This window comes from Lampetra planeri, chromosome 34 (assembly GCF_965212315.1).
Source record: "Lampetra planeri chromosome 34, kcLamPlan1.2.h2, whole genome shotgun sequence".
Classification (NCBI taxonomy): Eukaryota; Metazoa; Chordata; class Hyperoartia; order Petromyzontiformes; family Petromyzontidae; genus Lampetra; species Lampetra planeri.
Window position 1 is genome coordinate 9671367 of NC_136140.1, and position 21053 is coordinate 9692419.

Below are 21053 nucleotides of genomic sequence, written 5' to 3' on the forward strand. Positions count from 1 at the left end.
ATGGGTTAACACAATGGAATAACACAATGGAATAACACAATGGAATAACACAATGGGTTAACACAATGGAATAACACAATGGAATAACACAATGGATTAACACAATGGGTTAAAACAATGGAATAACACAATGGATTAACACAATGGGTTAACACAATGGAATAACACAATGGATTGACACAATGGGTTAACACAATGGAATAACACAATGGGTTAACAAAATTGATTAACACAATGGATTAACACAATGGGTTAACACAATGGAATAACACAATGGATTAACACAATTGATTAACACAATGGATTAACACAATGGGTTAACACAATGTGTTAACACAATGGATTAACACAACGGGTTAACACAATAGAATAACACAATGGGTCAACACAATGGAATAACACAATGGGTTAACACAATGAATTGACACAATGAATTGACACAATGGGTTAACACAATGGAATGACACAATAGATTCATACAATGGGTTAACACAATGGAATAACATAATGGAATAACACAATGGGTTAACACAATGGGTTACCACAATGGAATAACACAATGTAATAACACAATGGGTTAACACAATGGATGAACACAATGGGTTAACACAATGGATTATCACATTGGGTTAACACAATGGGTTAACACAATGGATTAACACATTGGGCTTTTCCAGCCGCAATGTGTAAGTGTGTGCGCACGCGCGCGTGAGACGCGGCTGATCAACGTAGCAGATTTAATTTAGCCTCATGCACAAGAGTGGAACAAACAAGTTCCCCAGTAAACAAGCCAATGTTGGGCCAACGTTGGCAATTTGATTGGAGCCCATCGGACCCACGTTGGCCCAACGTCGCCTCTATGATATATTTTTTCCTCTCATGGCCACTATCATGTCTGGTCTAGTGCTCGCCGAGCTGTTATTGGCTTCCGGTAGACGAATGAATACGTTAAGGTCGCGCCCATTACACACAAAGTGCTTAGACACAAATGACCCACAATACCTCGCTGATCGCGTAAAGGGGCAATACACCAATCACGCGATCTCCGGTCATCCGCGCAGCAGCGCCTTTTTGGCTGACCATCGAACAAAGGCGGTTACCGCATCGTGCACTTTCAGATGCTATTCTGTGGCCGTCTGGAACACTCTTCTGATATTAAGAAGCCACTGGAGCTAAGCACTTTCAAATAACCTAGACTGAAAACGAATTTCTTGAGAACTCCTCTTGGTGTTTAGTTTGTTGTCTTTCTACCGCACCTCCGATTAGCACGGTTAGCTACGTACGGTGCGAAAGAAGTTCAACATGCGTACGTACGTGTTATTCACGAGTGCGTTGCACTACTTAGTCACGGGCAGAGGAGAAGAGGAAGGCATCGAGCCTGGACTTTAACCGGAAGAGGGAGTTGACAGCACCGATGGCTATTCCAGATAATGATCAGGAGCGACCTGTGCTGCTGCCACATCACTCTTGCTCTCTGCTGCCGACTGCTTTGCATCACAGGCCGCTTGTGGGCCCGTGCTCGGCATCTGTCATATCGCATGTGATACTCATTCATATTTGACACTCGAAGACTAATCGTACGAGTCGACCCACCAATCGGGATTTGAACTCGCAAGAAAAACTTGCGATCCTCGGTGGATCTGCGTTCGAAAAACACGGCGCTGCTACCAGACTTGCCAGTCCAACGAGCGAGCCTCCACGAGCGGAAGGTGCATTCAGCGGCGATTATTTCTGACAGTCTTAAAGCCCAGTCGACGGCAAGCTGTGGAACGTTTGTAAAGTCGCCTAAAGCTGCGAAACACCGGGTCAGACACGCTTAGTCGTTGAATATTGGTGGAAGGGGGCGTACAATTTTCAGCCCCCCCCCCATATTATTAGGTTCAGACAATCAGTGATAATAATAACAAACAGAAAAAACAGCACAGTATAGAGCCAGTAACCAATGTTGGCCTTAGTTGGTGCACTGTAGTCTCTAATCACTGTATTAACCATCTCAGGGGAACCACAGTGGTGAGATGTCATCTCCCTCGCCTGGTGTACAGGAGGTCATGGGTTCGATCCCAACCCTGACCACTGTATTTTTGGAGTTTGCATGTTCTCCTCGTGGTCGCGTGGATTTTTCTCCGGGTCCTCCGGTTTTTCTCTCCACATTTAGAAACGTGCGTTTAGAATATTTGTCTGCGATACATTTCCACGTGATAAGCCAATTTTTTCGGTAAAGTCACGTAGGTAAAAACATTAAAAAGTAAAATAAAATAAAAATCACGACGTGATTTTTATTTTTATTTCATCATCATAAAATAAATTAAAAATAAAAATCACGACGTGATTTTTATTTTTATTTTATTTTACTTTTTAATGTTTTTACCTACGTGACTTTACCGAAAAAACCTAAGAATATGAATCATTGCAGTCACGAAAGCTTCAAATCTAGAATAAGCCACTTTGTTGAGCTGTCGTTTGTGGCCAGGTCGCTTCTGAAAATGAGATGCGTAGCTCAGTGGCCCTTACCTGGTAAAATAAAAAAAATTGTTTCGTTTAGTCTTCAAACTCGGTTCAACTCTTCTCTTCTCGTCACGGTCAGTCATGCCGAGGTCTGTGGTGGTGATGGTGGTGATGGTGGTGATGGTGGTGATGGTGGTGATGGTGGTCATGGTGGTGATGGTGGTGATGGGCAGCAGTCCTAATCACCGCCGCTCTCGATGATTCTCCTCCGCTCACAGCCATCGTTGTCCAAGACTAGGAAACACTTTGCTGGCGAACACCTCGGTCATTAGTTTCATTAAAAAAACTGGCTGCTCTCATCGATGTCCCAATTATCTGCTCATCCGATTATCAGAGGCCCCGAATCAATCAGCAAAAAACGCTATTATCCACACATCACTTCTTCCTATTAACCCCCCCCCCCCCCCCCATGGAGTGCCACCTCTGACCTCTAGGTAGGTTTGCACGGCGTTGCAGAAGGCCTCGTCCGACGCGATCTGCAGCTCCCCATTGAGGAAGGCCATGAAGCGCTCCTTCACCTGCTGTAGCTGCTGCTTGGTAACCTACACGCGCACACATGTGCACACACACACCGTCGCATCCGTCATCATCATCATCACCACCACCAGGGGTCTTCACGGAACCACCACAAATGCATGAGCCACCGTCAACACTGTTCCGGATGCACCCACGATCATCAACATCACCAACATTGTGTTCGTCAACATCGCTGGCCTTCAGGCACCGACCCTCACTAATGCATCAGTCAACATCACCTCCAATTAGCACCGTTGGCTATGTACGGTGCAAAAGAAATTAAACTTATATGCATACATCAACATTGTACCTGACGTACCCACCACCACCATCATCATCGGGGTGAACTCAACAATCGTTTATTTTCATGCGCATACGAGTTATTTATTTAATGTGTTTTTTCTCTACACATTAAGCTTCTGTTCAGTGTCCCCCAGATGCGGTTGCACTTAGTCACGATATGAATCATACTGTATCACCACTAATATTATCATCACCAGTATCATCGCAGTCATCGTCATCCTTGTAATCATCATCATCATAGCTTTACAGTCGGAACATATATTTTTAATTCTCAAATTCATTTTAGATCCAACATTTTACGTGTGGGTTTTTGTGTGCAGTCATTATTAACTGGGCTGAGACGACCAACTCACTGCACTGGAGAACCCAGTTAAATCACAGGCAGCGTCTAAAATCTGGATTCGAACCTAGGGTCTCAGCAGTGCTGGGTCAACGCTCTGGCCTCTGAGCCACCCAGCCTCCTCATTTCACCTCCTCCTGGCTTAGGCTCAGGCCTCATGGTGAACCCTTATGGGCCATGCGTAATTAGTACAAAGGTATACAAGTGAAGCTGTGAGGCCTCTGGGGCGAGAGCCACAGCACAACGCATGGCGAACGAAAGTGGGTCACATCGTTACTGCTTCGGTTTATTAGCATTTGTTTAACGTTGCATTTTTTATATATTTAGTTTCACCTTAACGTTTCACATTGTGCCCCCACCCCCCACCTCCCCCGTCTCTCGCCAGCGTCTCTCGTTCCTCCAAATCATCATCATCGTCGTCGTCATCCTCGCCAGGCCCCCCTCTCTTAAACGCCAGAAGTCCAGATGCGGCACGGATTGATTTGATTGGTAATTTATGGCTCCGCGCGACACTCAATCACGACACCCGAGCCGCGGTCAAAAATAAAGTTTCCTCTCTGGCGGTGCGTCTGGAAGGGAGAGAGAGAGAGAGATTTCCCGCGGGATTGGGGGGCACTCAAGAGGGGGGGGGGGGGGAGGTGAGCGAGAGAGATCGCGACACCGAGAGCGTAGACGCCGCGTCAAGACTGACGACGATTGGAGAAACTGACGGTGGTGGCGGCGGCGTGACCCGAGTGCACAGAGGCGCCAACGGCCGGACGTCATCTCCGCGCCCTCAACCAGGGCGACATCGTGGCCACCCGGGATCTGAGAACTAAAATAGAGCCAACAAGACCCTAAACCACCCCACCACACAGACAGATAAGCCCCCCCCCGCCCTGTATAGCCTCCAGCAGACTCTTGGGGGGGTGGGGAGCGCTGCCAGCACACGCGGCGTGCACGCAAAGTGCAGAGACCCCTCCCAGCGCGGCTTCGTTTCCCGCGCGACTAACACACGTTCGTCATGGCTGCGTAGGCAGTGGCGCAAAGGCGCAGAGAGAGGGAAAGAACAATTATATGAAGAAAGGCCGTTGGCCAAAACGTTGCCTGTAGGAGATTTACACGCGGTCCCCGCACACTTTGGGGCAGGGTTATCGATGAACGTGCAGAGTTTTTGTAATGTGTCACTTGGATATTTTCCAGGTCGTTGGTAGACTAGGGTTGGTGACATGCACTAGCTGTGGCAGTGACCACAGCTATTGTTGGAGGTATCCTGGATGTGGTGTGCAGGGAGCGTAAATATGTTCTCGGTCGCTGGCGGACCAGCCTACCTACTTACAAGTCACGTGGCACTCATGATCGATGTGGTGTGCCAGCAGCGATGGCGGTTTTCTGGATCCCCCGGCTGTACGTGTGCATGAAGAACGTATTTCTCACCGTACGGAGCCAACAGTGCTAATCGGAGTTGCTGGGGAAGATAAATAAACTTAATGCAAAAAAGCAGTTCTGAAGGAATGAGTTTTCAAATCTAGGTGAATTAAAAGTGCATCGCTCCAGTGGCTTCCTAATATCATTGGAAGGAAGAGCGTTTCAGACCTCCGCCGAAGGGTATCCTGAAAGGGAGTGATGCGGCGAGCGTCTTTGCTCGATGGCTAAGCCATAAGCCGCTGCTGCGAGGCTGAAATTAAGCCCTGCCCTCGGCCCATTGCTCGGCCTTCAAGAAGCGCATCTTCCCCAAGAACCTCCGAGCCGGTGAGAAATAAAGAGCGGCGCGCTGCGCATTCGCGACGCATAAACACGCCACGGCGACGGCTGCTAATTCAGGAGCCTCTTTCTCACCGCCAGAGATGCCAATTTTCACCCTTATCCCCACTAACAACAACGACAACAACAACAACGTTTGCCAGGGCAGGAGGAGGCTATATCTGGAGCCGCTTGCTCTGCAGAGACGGTGAGGTCATCTCTCTAATTGCCAGCCACTCTGCTCCTCTCGGGACCCATCTCCTCCCGCCGTTCGCCTACAACCGGCTTCAGCGACTGCCGTTACCTTTTAACAAGCGCGTTGCGCCGCAGTGGATGCGGAACAGCACGTGGCGTCATTTGTGAGGCCGCCGCCAGGGATTCATTTCTCAGCGAATATTTTCTGAGTCGACTACAGGAGGAGGAGCAGCAGCAGTAGCTGTAGCCTTGGTCCATAGCGAGAGCAATACTGGATGTGGTGTGCAGGTGCGGATATGTTTTCCGGGTTGCCGGTAGCCGGGATTGTGTGGCCTGTGACTTGTAGTAGCCACAAGACGTGTCCTGGATGCGGTGTGCCGGGTAAGGAAATCGTTTCTTAAATAAAACATTTGCAATGTTTTAAAATGACTATCAATACATGAGCAAAGGAGTGGTGGCGTGGTGATCAGCGGGACTGAACCCTGAACCAGGCTGACGGAGTTGGATTAAATCGACAGACCTGGGGTCAATCATGGTTACAATTGCAACAGCGTTGGTAGCGTATATTACAATTACATCGAAATTGCAATGCATTACGACTCCTACAATTACAATAGTGATTCACAATCTGGTCTGATTCCTGGTCCCGGCCACCATAGGTAGTGAAGCGTTATCTCAACGGGACATTTGGGTTTTTCCATTCACAAACCCTCACTGGCCAGCGTGGCTGAGTATGGTAACAAAGCAAAGAACTAGCAGTGCAATGACAAAATTATATATTTGTTTTAATGACAAAAAATTAAACGTGAGTGGCTGGTTCTGTTTAACTGCACTTGTCACGTCGTACGGAATGGAAATGAACTCCCCCGCGGGCCCTCGGCCGCGTTACAGCGCCGGATGATTAAGCGGAATATTTAAGGAGCGACATGAAAATTTAATAATAAAAAAAACTTTTCTTTTTCGTAACAAAAAAATGAACGCCAAGTGAATTCAGAGGACGAGCGTTGGCGTCCTCCGAACGCCGCGCAGATCGCCAAGTCGCCGAACTATTGCAAAAGGTTAACGTCCCTATTTAAGGCGACGAAAAAAACACGATTGCAACTAACAGAGAAATGTAAATATTTCTATTGTTCACTCTTCCAACTGTGTGATTGGTCTTCGTGTTGAAAGAGATGAAATATCCCATTTGCAACTCCACGGTAAGCAGTGCATCGCCCCGTGTTAGAGAACGACCTCGGAAGACGACGACGGAGGATGATTTCTGAAGTCGCTTCACACGGCATCGTTATTCGCGCGCGTGCGCATGCGCACACAGGCACGCGTACACACATGTGACCTTCTGTCGCCATGCTAACAGTTATCATGACCAATCAACAACATCTCCTGGACTTCAGTCGAATTGGGTGCAGATGTTTTGCGCAACTATCCTTAACCAGACTGGGACCTAGAACTCGACCAGACTTGAGGACCTTGTTTAATCGCAGATGGGCGAAACCCAAATTCAAACCAGGACGTTAACGGTTCTGGCTCAACGCTCTGCCTTCTAAAAACCGTGAAGAAAAACGAATGCAGCTTACAAATCTCAACACATTACCAAACTGCTTGCACTGTGGCAGTGGGACTTTGGATAATGAGACTTCTCCATGTAATTTTCAGATATTTGTCTGCATGCCTTTTTCTGCCAGGGTACATATCCATATGTCATGTGCAGGTAATATGCACGCCGATTAAAACATTCTTTTTCGGGGTTAATCGTATGTTGCTCTTGTTGCCTTTCATGATCTCTTTACTCACACTCAGGCCATAGATCTTAATGCCCCCGCAAAAGTGTCCGCCGCAAGTCAACAAAACCAAACATTTAAATCCTCAAGCGGGAATATAGCTAAATTTGGCTGAAAATGCAAACATTGTGAGATACTTTTTTATACAATTGATTTTTGCCTATCAGGCTGAGACCATCAACTCACTCGGCGGTGGAGGTATATAAAGCACAGTCCAATCCCATGCTGTTGTAACCCAGTCCCGCAGGCTCTGTGACAACCCGATGAGCTTCGTGGTGCCCTTCCAGCACCATCCAAGCTTACCCCAGCTTAGCTTCCGAAATCTGATGAGATCGGGTCCATTCTGGGCGGTGCAGACAAAGGCTCGCCGTTACGTACCGCTCTTATTTGCCGGGGAATGCCTCTGTTGGTCTTGAGAACCCAGTTTAGACACAACCCAGATGTAAACCCGAGTTTTGTGAACAGCTGGCTCGACGACCTGACTTTATCATCACCCGGCCGCCTCCTAAAATAATAAATGTCGTCTAGAAATCTTAAATCGCGTTTAATCCAACACTTCTGGCTCCGTGGGGGTCTCGGGATAACAAGACGCCCTTCTGTAGCGCATCACAGGGATCTCCACAGGGAGCAGGAGCAGTGCGCAGGAGCCAGTGGCGTGCGTTTGTTCTCCGTGCCGCACGTCTTCTCAGCGTCTCTCCGCCGGGCCACGGGGATCACCACTGCTGCCGCCGCCAAAAACAAAGATCCCTCCTGTATAGCCTTAATGGACTGTTGGGGAAAGTGCTGTTCGCGAGCACCTACAAAGGCTGCCACGGCTCACGCGTGGCTAGCACCATGCCCAGCCTTTAGCACCCAGTGGCGATGATTAAACACTTCACCAGGTACTCATTTGAGGTTGAGTCGACCTCAGGGAGGCCCAGGGCTAGTTGAAATATTTTCCACTATTATTGGTCACTAGCGGGAATCGAACAAGGGGTTGCCGGGTTTGCAGTGCCGCACGCTAACCGCTGCACCGCCACCGCCGCCCTCTCTCGCTCCATGTTTCTTGGCTGCAGCGCCCGCCCTTGTGCCGTGTCGCGAGCTCGTTCCACAATGCCGTGGTATCCGCCTCCGTTTTAATTACCGTCATCGTCTCATTTCGTCTTGCGTCTCTCCACGCGTCCGCCGCCCGGGTGTCTTCGTTCAGGGATGGGGGGGTGCTCGAGTTAATTACGTGGCACTGGCTCGAAAATAAGGAGCGGGTTATTAATTAAGACGTCCGCATCGCAAACGGGCGGCGTCGACATCGGCGGCGGCCGCGCGGGAGCGGCACGGGAGATGAGCTCCGGGACTCGCGACTCCGAACTACGGAGGCAGACGGCACGGCGCGCGCCACTCGAATGAGCGCAGCGTGCGCAGTGCAAGATGAACGCGCGCTTGCAAACGTGGCGTTCGTTCCAGAGCAGGATGATGACGGCAACCGCCGCCATTCGCTGCCAAGTGGCGGTGATGTCACCACGGCGGCATATGCCAGGCTGTGTGCACTTCAAGGCCACCATGAAGTGTTAAAGGCTCGCTGGCAGGAGGTCACGTTGTGTTTAGTTGTCCTTCCCTCGCACGGTCGGTTACGTAAGGTGCGAAACACGCTCAACATATATACATACTTGCGGGAAGTACCCGGCCTTGCCCGGGCAAAAAATATATTTCCAAACTTCTCTTGAAAACACAACATATCATATACATACACAAATACTATACTATTATGAAAGCCCGGTGGGCCGTTTGTCCATTTCTCCACCAACAAAATTATAAGAGGCTTGCAGAAGTCCAAAAAGTTATAGAAAGTGGGGGGTAAATAGTTGATCTAAAAGGTTTCCGAAAATTGTCGACTCCCCCCCTCAATTTTTTTTTTACCCCCGCATAGGTATATATACTACACACCCTACATACAATAGAGTGAGTAGTATGTAGTGACTCTGTAGTAGTATCTGGCTCTACAGTAGTATCTGCTGACTCTGCATTTGTATATACTGACTCTGTAGGAGTATCTACTAGCTCTGCAGCAGAAAATACTGACTAGTGGAATCTACTGACACTATAGTAGTATCTACCGACTCTATAGGAGTATCTACCGACTCTATAGGAGTATCTAATGAGTACAGTACCATCCACTGACTATAGTAGTATCTACCAGTAGTATCTACTGACATTAGTAGTATCTATGGATTGTATAGCAGTATCTACTGACTTTAGCAGTATTTACTGACCGTAGTGGTCTCTATTGACTGTATTAGTATCTACTGACTCTATAGTAGTAACTACTTACTCGATAGTAGTATCCACTGACTATAGTAGTTACTTACTCTGCAGTAGTAAATACTGACTCTATAGTAGTAACTACTGACTCTATAGTAGTTTCTACTGACTGTAGTAGTATTTACTGATTGTAGTAGTATCTACTAACTTCACAGTAGTATCTACTGACACGATAGCAGTAGCTACTAACTGCAGTAGTATCTCCTGACTTTATAGTAGTATCTACCAACTCGATAGCAGTATCTACTATCACTACAGCAGTGCATACCGACTGTGGTGATACCTGCTTTCACTACAGCAGTGCATACTGTGGTGGTACCTGCTATGATTACAGCAGTGCATACTGACTGTAGTGGTACCTGCTATAACTACAGTCATACATGCTGACTCTATAGCAGTATATACCGACTCCATAGCACAAACTACTAACTTGACAGAGTGCCGTTGTAAGGCCTAGTCCCGTGCAGAGCCCCCGGCCTCGCCTAGATTGCCCAGCCAGCCGAGGTGGCACCTTGGTAGGCTGGGGGCTGGGCCGCTACCCCCCCCTCCCCCCACCATCCCCCCCGCCCGCTCTACAGTAATAGTATCTAAGCGCTATAATATTAGTATCTACTGACCCTATAGTAGTAAGTGTACACATTGGAGTGGGGGGGGGAGAAGGGGACATTACACTTTGAAGAATTTACCTCAGAGTTGTGTATTTTTTGTTGCATTTTTTACGCAAATGAGAATTCCCCCCTACCCCTCCCACCGAACGCATGTGCGTTGTTAAGGGCAACCACGGCTCGGCTTTGTCGCGCATGTGCAGATGCATGCTTTGGCGCATGCTGAGCGGCGTAATATAATAAATAATAGCACAAAATTCTTAATTTAACTACTTTAAAGTTAATGGATGCGAAATTCGAATCGCGCTAGCTCACCACGGGGCTTATGGCGTGTTACCTGGGTACTTTAAAAAAAGTAAACCCCACGGTTCGCAAACCAAATCCTTCGCAAGTTTTGTCCACACGCAGACAGACAAAAAATGCCGTATAGGTAAAAATATACATACACGACCCTGGAGGCAACATACTGCTCTGGATAATGGGGGCTTCTCCTCACGCCATGCGGATCTTGGGGGGGGGTCATTTAAGCCATTTTTCACTGCGCTGGTCAATGCATGTCGGCGAACGCAGACAAGTGGGGGCATAGAATTGCGTAGATTTTACTCTGGATCCTCCGTTTTTTTCCTCCACATTTAGAAACATACGTTCAGAGTATTTGGCCGCAATACATTTCCACATAAATCACTTGATTGAGCTATCATTTGTGGCCAGGTCGATTCTTAAAAAAGAGCGTTTTAGCTAAGTGGGCCTTACCTGGTAAAATAAAAATATTTATAGTTCAAAAGAAAAAACTTTTTATACTTCATCACAGTCCAAGACCGTGCAGTGGCACTCCCGAATGCCCTGTGGGAACCCGGCTTAGCTTCTGAAATGTGACGAGATCAGGTGCATTGTGGGTGACGCAGACAAAGACTCGCCCGCTCCGTGTGGCTTTTTATTACGTGGAAAAACCTCTGCAGATCTTAAGATTCTTCCATAGGAGGGCCCATTATCGTGTATTCACACCCACAGAAGAAAACCCGACAGGCTCACAAAACTTCACTCGGATAGATTCCAGAAACCACTTCTGCGCTGGACTCTACCAGATCACTTCGCAAGCCAAGCCGACATCACCTGGCATTGCCGGGGCAGTCTCCCGTTCATCCAAGTCCCAACTCGGCTTCCTTGATGCGACAAGAACGGGTGCATTCAGGGTGATTTGGTCGGAGGCAATTTGCGTTACGCTCACCAGCAGACGAATGAGGACTGAGGGGTGGGGTTATTGCACACATACGCACAAACGCACGCACAGACATCGATCAGCGCTTGAAAGAGCAACTTCAGCGGAACGCAACACAGCGACCCTAATCCCCATACACAAAGCCCCCCAAACAGCCACAGCTAATACCCCATGCGGCACTGAGCCCACAATGCATGGATGCACTTAATTACAAATGATAACCAAATCACCCGCAATGTCCCCACTCCACCACCTCCCCAAAGATCTCACCAAATTTAGGAAGTTAAGCATGTTTTGGAGCCTGGATAGTGCTGCTGGGGACGGGCGACTGGCGTCATTGCGCGCACGTCAGGCTGTCACAGACAGTGACCTGGCTACGCAGTGAGCAGGTGATGGCGATATAGAAAAAAAATTAACCAGTAAAAACTTACTTTTTCACTATAAATCCTTTATATGCGTGGCATTGGTTTTATTTTATTATTCATTTCTGTTTTTCTTGAGTAAGAGTTTCATTTTTATCACATTGGTATTTTAAATTAAATATGAAATTTTTTTTTCCTAAAAAGTGGAAAATTTTGGGAAAAAATTTTCAGGAAAATAAATTGTCACGCACAACGAGTCTGTGGGCAAAATGTCAGCTCAATTGGATCACGGGAAGTGGGTTAAAAAACGACCGAAAGATTTGCACGGTCGTAAGCGCGCAAGCAAGCGCGCAAGTGAACTTAATATAAAGGATTTAAAAATCCGCCCTTGCACTGCACTTTCTATGCTCCCACATCTGTGCTCTCCCACCGACCATGGTCAATCAGCCCACCAGGAACTAGCACATAGCCTTTACCCCTCACCCGCACAAACCAGCGGACCTGGCAGCATTATTAAAGTCCACGCACAACCCTATAAAACGAGCCAACCAGACGGCTAATACCAACCCTATCACCCACTCATAATAAAGGTTTTTGGCTTAGATCGCAAAAATATAAATGTGTCGTAACCCTCCACCATCCAACACAGCCAGTAAGGTTTGTTACATAAACAACGCGCAAAATTAGTTACGTCAACAGCCCACCGGTATGTTGGAGAGTAAATCCACAACATTAACAATTGGAATACGACGTTTCGCTGGCAATTTCATCCAGCATCATCAGGCGATTTGCCAGAATAGTGAAGCAATCCACCTGCTTCCGGTATTAAATAGAGCAAGATGACATCATCATTGAACCCATCACATGTAGACGTACGACACATTTATACTCACGCGATCTAACCCAAAAAAACTTTCATCATGACTAATATTAGTCGCGAAAGCCTACGTGGTAAACCTATCACCTACTCTAGACAATCAGCCACGAGTATTAACCCGACCAGTAACTTTAACCTACCAACTAACGACCCAGTGGTATGAGAACTAACATTAATCCTAACCAACGAGCTAACCAGTTACTAGAACTAACTCTACCCCTAACCTTCTAACCCTACCTCCGCACCTTGCCAGCCCCCACCCCCACCTCACGCCCATAGCTTATTGGTTGCTCGTCAGCTTTGTCGTCGACTGTGGCCGCAGTCATAAAGCAGCCATCAAGACTCGTGCGATAACATTCGGCGTGATGACACGGAGCCTCACCTGCCTCCCGAGTAACGACCAAAAATGTCCCAAAAATTACCATTATGACCCCACGTCAAAACCCACCACCACCCCCTCCGCGTGGCTGGACATCATCGCCGCGCGACTGCGCACGGCCGCCCTGATCAGCGGCGCGAAACGGGGCGATGACGACGGTGACGGCGAAGGTGATCAATCTTAATGGGCTATCGCACGGTCAAACAAAGGACGCGAATGAATTAATGTCGGACGCGGGTCGGGCCCGAACACTCGGGAACGCCTCTGGGCTTTGCACCGAGCGGCGTTAAACGCGTGGTATTCCAGCAGCAAAGGGGCATCTCCTACACCCCACGCCTCCCCCACTCCCACCTCAAGGACGCACATGGTGTTTGGGACGACCCCCATCTCAAGCGAGACTCCCCCCCTTCCCCGACTCGATCGATGGGGCGAGCGAGTGAGCCGTGCCACAGCGTGCCCTTGCGGAGGAGCTAATGCCGCGCTTCCTCCAGACATCGTCTTCCCGTCTCAGGAGTACAAAAAAGGGGAGGTAAAAGGCGCAGCCCCGCCGGCTTGCCCGGCTCACGGCGGCTGCTGGGCAGAAGGGGGCCTCCGATTGGGGCGCTACACAGACTCCTGGCTCGAGCGGATATTGGAGCTACTACTTTGAGACGTCTTGGGAAGAGGTAGGAGTTACCAGCACTTTACCCCACTGCAAGCAACCTGCCGGTTGGACCGAGACTATGCCCGTTTGCACCGCCGGGGTGGACAGAGGCGGCGCGAGGAATTTGGGAAACTGCTGTGCCGGAAGAACGAGGCGGTGGAGCTTGACTGCAGGCCCGGTGCGATGAGCGTTAGACTGGAGGGCAGCAGCTTCCTTAGGTCAACACGGGGCAAAGTGAGGAAAAGCGATCGTAAAGCCAGACTTTATCCTCGCGCTACTTTGTTTTCCCGAGTTAAAAAAAACGGAACGATAGACATATTTCTGTAGACCGGGAGAATGCTGCTGCTGCTGACGACGACAGAAGCAAACATTTCGATTGAAGAATACTACTATGATGATGGTGATAATTAAAAACGATTTCAATTAATATCAGTATGATGATGATTATTTTCAAATTATTGTAACTCATCCATCACCATTAGGCATCTCCGATTAGCATTCACAAGCAACACCATCAGCATTCAACCCAACAGATTACACTGGTCAACACACTTTTTCTGGCATAAGGTATTCCAACGGTTTTAAGGCAATTTTGGGGTGCTGATTCCAAATCTGGCATCATTTTTTGTCTATCACATCAGGTTTTTGAGATATCAAATATTGCATTTTCAATAAAAACTGCAGAAGAAAAATATTAAATAAATGTGGATATCTACATAAAATTATATTATAAACACACTATCCTAAAAATACAGCACCATATTTTAACACTAAAGCAGTCACTGACTCGCAACAACTTGCAATCATAAGTGACAGAGTTAATTTCGGGTAAAATCAATGAAAATGGTGTATGCCGATAGCATAAAAATGAGATGTGATAGAGCAAATCTGAGATCAAATTTTGAATCAGCACCCTGAAATTAGTCTAAAACAGCTGCAAAAGTCCAGGCCAGAAAAAAAATGTTTTTTTTTGTTGACCAGTGTTATTCAACAACACTGCGCAACTTAAAAGGAAAAACATCTATATATAGGAGGCAACGTTTCGGGCAATGGCCCTACTTTGTAGCATATCAGGCCTTGCTCCACAAAAAACATCTGCGCCTGTTCCGTTTTGGAGAAGGGATTTCTGTTGTTGACGTCGTAGGACCCTGGTCCATTGCCAACCCCCCCCACCCGTTCTACTTTTGTTTTCTCGAGTTGTAAGCAGAATTACTGACGTCTCTCCATAAATCAATAGTAATGGGATGTGTACGCGCACACTTAAATCCATACACAAGAACTTAAGCCATCTCACCCCCACCACCCACAACCCTGTCCAGAATGGACCGAACAGCTGCTACCCACAAAAAACACATTAAATGGATTGAACACAAACAAGGAGGACGATTCTCAGAACATCTTATTTGGGGGGCGTGGAATCCAACCGCGTGCCCTTCATGCATTTGTGCTCAGGCGGATTCGACGAGCCAGAAAGGGTAAAACCCTCTTCGTGTTTTTCATCATTTTGGATACTGGTAAAAATATCCCATAGATGGAGATCACACTTTATGCGTTTTGAGGTAGGTTCTATTAGCGAGCACCTATTAAGGCCAACACTGCAAAGTTATGCACAGAATTTACAAGAATAATTGTCTTTCCTGTGATTATTTATATACATTGCTTTGTTATTCCCCCCCCCCCATTATCAGGGTTATATGTGACCCGCCCCTACTGGATATCTGTGATAAAGAGCTTTATAGCTCATCGGATTCCTCCAGTAATAAATAAATATTCGGATTCTGTTATGAAATGAAAAATCTATTTCCTTTATTTCACAAAGCAGCTCAACGCTCTGTGTTACGAAACGCGAGTACGGAAGCGGACAAACCAGAACTACTTCTCAGCTCCCTTCAAGTGACCTCTGGGACCACAAGGGGGGGGGGGAGTGGTGGGGGGGGCAGCACTTTGCCACCCACTCTGCCACAGAGAACGAACGTTCGTCGCATGAGAATCGAACTGATATGTTCAATTCTGAGAGCTGGAGTTTAGCCAAACGAAGTGCAGATACTACTATACTTGATGGGTTTTTTTGTGGCAGTCATCGGTGACTGGGCTGAGCCCATCAACCTCACGACACTTGAGAACCCAATTTAATCAGAGGGTGGCCCGTCTGGATTCGATCCCAGGATCTCGGCGGTGCCAGCTCTGCAACTCCCCCGATGCCAAAGTTATTGTTAGGAGTGGAATGATTCACCTCCACAAGGTGATCCAATTCACCGTCGCACTTCAGGGTCGTGATTCAGTTCAAGAATCCGGTTTTTTTTTACAATGCGGCGAATATAGCGGCCTCTAGCAAGTGCTGTGGTCACAAGAGAGGGCTGCGAGGCGCCAGATGGCAGTCCAGCACGCGGACACATTCCATAATTCGGTTTGGTCCACTCGCTGGATTTACAGACGACCCCGTGGATTGAAGGCATCTGAGCAGAGCTCGGTGTGCCATTCTCTCGCGTGCGTAGTGAAAAAAAAATTTCTCCGAGTATTCCGGTTTCCTCCCACGTGTCAAACACACATAATTAGCCAAAACATCCCAATTCAGGACCCATCTGAGACTCAAGGGAAGCTTTGATGTGTAAATAACTGGCATCATTATCCCATTATTCCATGACCTAAAAAAATACATAAAAATCGAAAACACCGTCAACTATGACACACGTGATTTATTGAGCATATCGTAGAGCTTGGGGTGCAGCGGTGGCTCAGTAGCGACAACGCCGCCCCCTATAAACCAAGTAAATTTGAGTTCGACTCCTAACCAGAGCTAACAAAAGCGGCGAGAGTTTAACAGGGACCACCTTCACCAGCCCGCATTGCTCAGCGTGGTGAAGTATGTTCTTACTTTCTTTATTTTCTGTTTTATTTCATTATTTTATCCAGAGAAGCCACATCCAGTCATGGGACTTTTTTTCAGGAGAGTCTTTATTTCAAGATGTGTTCAGCCAATTAATGATGAGTTGTGTTTATTATACCATGTGGGAGGAGGAAATCAGAGCCGCTGGAGAATACGCACGCCTTGCCCGATGAGGCAACAACGCTATATCCCGATGAAGATGGAAACGGATGGCGATTAGTTAACTTGCTGTACCGCCTTCTGCTGGAGAGCCAGGATATGGCACACTCTCACCACCCACGGGATGGGAGTTGACATCTGTCTGGTCAATCAACCCTTGCGGCCTCCACTGCTGGATTACAGGCCACTTGTATAGCCACCGTCGCCTGTGAGCAAGCAATCCCTTTGCGCCCCCCCCCCCGACCGTGACCGCTATGGCGTGGTTGGGTGGCCCTCATCCACCAGACGATTGACGAAGGTGCTGTAAATTAACGTATTGGCATCACCGGGCTTTGAGAGAATCGAAATTAATCTATGAAATTGATGCACCATTACACCCCCAGTAATTATCGTGGGCACACGCTTTTTGGCTCGCTCCGACGGGTGCGAGCTCTGAAGCCAAACTCCCGTGCCAAGAGTCAACAGCACGAACGGGCAGAATCGGAACATTGCATCCTTCAGCAAAGTCAAAAGTCCCCCGTGTAGCCGACATGGATTATTGGCGGCAAGTGCTGGAAGCGAGCAGCTATTAAGGTCGACACGGAACACCAATCCTGTGGCGTGGCCAGCACCACGCCCGGCCGTCTTTGTCTCCCCAGTGCTGATGCTTTACACACCCCGCCAGGTATTCATTTAAAGCTGAGCTAAGCGAGGATGGCCCCCAAAGGCTCAGATTTTCATCGCCGATGTTGGGCCATGAGCGGCAATCGAACCGGGGTCAGCCGGTTTGTAGCGCTGTGGCGATACTAAGCCACTACACTACCGCACCCCTTAAAACACACGCACGCTCCTCGATCTATCCCTGTCCCTTCGCTCTTCCCTCCCCCCTCTCTCTCTCGCGCCCGCACACGTGATTGCTGCGCCTGGGGCGCACATCTCCAGAGACCTCGTTTTCTGATTGGTTGCTTTTTTCGGTTCGTCTTTTCCCGGCCGCTCGCTCTCTCCGTGCGTCACTCCGCTTATCTCACGAGCGCCGCAGCATCGCAGCTCAATGCCCGCTCCTTGGTGGCCCATTGTGTGTGCACATTGCACAGTAATCACGTAGCCCTGCTCTTCCCCGCAGCCCCACTTCAACCCCACCCATCCCCCAACCTCCCTAGCTCTATCCACTGCTGAATAAAGGCCTCCTTCGATGACGTGTCGTTCATCGAGGGATTATTATCACTAAGCCTCCCCACATCGAGCAGGTGTCCAGATTGAAGAGTGCATCATCTCGGTCCAGGTAACTTATGATCACCTCTGGCTGTCCCTGTGACCTCCTGGCGGCAGCGAGTATTCCACACTTCACTTGATGGCCTCAAAGTGCACCGAGCCTGGCACAACCGTCGCGGTAACATCGCCCTTGACATCGATGATGTCGACAAATTGTGTACTCGCGTACGTGAACATGCTTGTGCGTGCGATGCGTTTTCATGTATGTGACCGTGCACATTTGTGTTTTTGTATGCGTGTGTGGACATGTATTATGTATGCATGTGTACGTGTGTGAAATTGCGGTTAGCGCACTGCACTACAAACGCGGCGTCCCATGTTCAATGCCCAATAACGACCAATAACCGCGGTGAATATTTGGACCCGTCCTGGATCTTCCTAAAGGTCGACTGGGTTGTAAATGAGTACGTGTAGCTGGTGCGGTGTGTAGTAAACATCGCCACCTGGGAGACAAAGGCCGCCGCACGCAGTTGGCCACCACCCACCCCCACGTTTGCGGTGCCGGCCGTCATAGGTGCTCGCCAAGGAGACTTGCCCCAACAGTCTGTTAAAGGTCATTACGGGGGATCGTTGACCTTTATATTTTGTATACATTAGAAGTGCAAGTGTGTGTAATTGTTCTGATCATCACGATGGGGTGGGTGGATGGCCAACACCACACCCGACCGGTTTTGTCTCCCCAAAGCACATGTTTAAACACAATACCAGGTACACATTTAAGGCTGAGTCGACTAAGGAGAGGCCCAGGACCTGTTCAAATATTTGCCATCGTTATTGACCGTGAGCACAAATGTAACTCGGGTTCGCAGCGCAGCGCAGCGCCCTAACCACTACACTATCGCTCCCCTTATACTTACACACACACGACATAACACACAATGCATGCTTCAATAACATTGTCTTGAAAATCCAATCATATACTGGTTGGATGTGGTGGTAGTAGTCATATTAATAAGATGCAGTCTGTGTCACGATTCGAGATTGTCATGCCACACAACACAAAAAAATATTACACTTCGTCCATAAGATGTTTACGTATTCGCGTGGTAGGTGTGTGTGTACGATCGGGATGCGTGGCATGCGAATGCAAGTCCAATCTCAAATATTATTGCATCACACGGCAATTTGGGCACGCGTAATTTGTGGCAACAATACAAAGTTTGACTTTGAAAAGTAGCACAATTGTGGATACGCCAATGGGCACATCGATATAAACACAGAAAGTTTTATGACAAAACAACACATATCGCTGAAATAATAAATAAAAACACTCCCCAATTTCGTCAATATCACTGACAGACTACAGAAGCATATACAGCAGGGCGATCGCCTCGGGCAATAGGCTTTATTATAGAGTAGCAAGGGCCGATATTAATTACGTGGGTGTTAGAACTAGCGAGGCAGAAAGTACACAAAGTACAGACACTACAACCGTGTCGTATAGCACAGACTAAACAGACGGTATAAACGGGACAGAGTACACAGGACACAGATTGAGACAACATTGATCCATATATAATTTTGGGTTAGGCCACACCGTCATTTTACGGCAAAAATAGTCATTGTTAAAATGTATTACAAAATTCAGGAATAATTCAGAAAATGTATTTAAAATAATATTAATTATTGCCATTAACTCTCCCCCACCCGACAAGATTGTTACGTTGATACAGATGTCTTTATTATTTACACGCGCCTACGTATTGATCGAATTCTGACCGGTAAAGCTGCAGCTCATCAGCGGCTTAAGACTTTTCACGACCAACTTCAACATCAACCGACAGGTATAGAGACCAGATCAATGGTAAATTATAGTCATTGCTCTACATGAACATCAGCCGTACGAAACAAGTAAGATAAGTCAGACACATGCGGAGTGCATAAAGCACAGTACAGGCGAGAAAGTACAAATAGGCCAATAGATTCGATAATTGAATCGTGATCAATCACTGAATCGTGATCAATCACTGAACCGCGAGCGGACGAAAACCCCTTTAACGTCTCATTGGCGTTGTCCGTGGTACTGAAAGCAGGCGTGTCAAGCAAGACCCCCCCCCCCGTCCCTCAGCAATTCGATAAATCATCGTGATTCGATTCAATAATCCCATTCTTTCTTCGTCTCCTTCCAATTGCCTCGACCGTTATTTGCGTTCTCATTCGGAGTTTCAAATGTTGCGTCTAGTGTGCGCTGTCCGTCTCGTTTGTACTGTCCGACACGTTTCAATGTCCTCGTTTGTTCGATTTGCCCCCGAGTGTGCCCCCCCCCCCCCCTATCGTTTACTTAAAAAGTAAACCGGTTCTTAGAGGCACGTCTCATTGCACGTGTTTTGACCGTACGAACCAATTGCAAAGCCATGCGCTGTGACAAACCCTACCCAGCCTGCCTGCCGCTCGTCCCATTGCCACAGCATTGTGGGGCGGCGCTGTCCATGGTGCTGATTTCCCCGGACAGCGAGCGAACTCGTGGGTGTGGGAACGACCTCCGGCTACTCCGACGATTCGATCGCGTCCCATTATATACCACGCGGGGGGGGGGGGGGTGAGATTCCATTGCATTCATTTGAATGACATAGCGGTGAATGGTAGCGCCTCTGGTGGCTGCAGCGGTGATGTTTACTCATTGTGACATTGCACGCACATTTTGTAACGCGCACAACCCGTTTAGACAATCCGCTGCTGGATGATGTGTCTCCCAATGCCGTGTGTGGGTGATGGAGGAGGGAGGGGGGGCAGGTATTTAACCATACTTCACCATGCTGATCAGTGCGTGTTGGTAACGGCGGGTGCAGCATGGATGCATAATCAAATTGTGGATTATGTTGCACTAGCATCTGTTCAACCATAACGTAGCCCCATCAAACACAACAAATTACGGATCGGAAAAGACATCGATTCTTGAACACGCGCGATTTTAGGACGCAAATTGTGCGGCTACCAATTCAATCCGTATCGATTAATCGATGGGTCGTTTCACACCCCCCACATTGAATGGGCCCCAGTGTGCGAGTGTGCGT

General features: G+C 48.0%; 1 protein-coding gene across 2 annotated transcripts in view; it reads right to left on the minus strand.

Moving 5' to 3' along the window:
• Positions 1-21053, minus strand: part of LOC144730120 (calcium-dependent secretion activator 1-like) — a 117056-nt gene that overhangs the window by 92309 nt on the left and 3694 nt on the right. For both annotated transcript variants that reach the window (XM_078610691.1, XM_078610690.1), the window contains exon 2: positions 2934-3047. In XM_078610691.1, coding sequence (XP_078466817.1) covers positions 2934-3047 — 114 coding nt within the window. The remainder of the gene's footprint in view (positions 1-2933; positions 3048-21053) is intronic.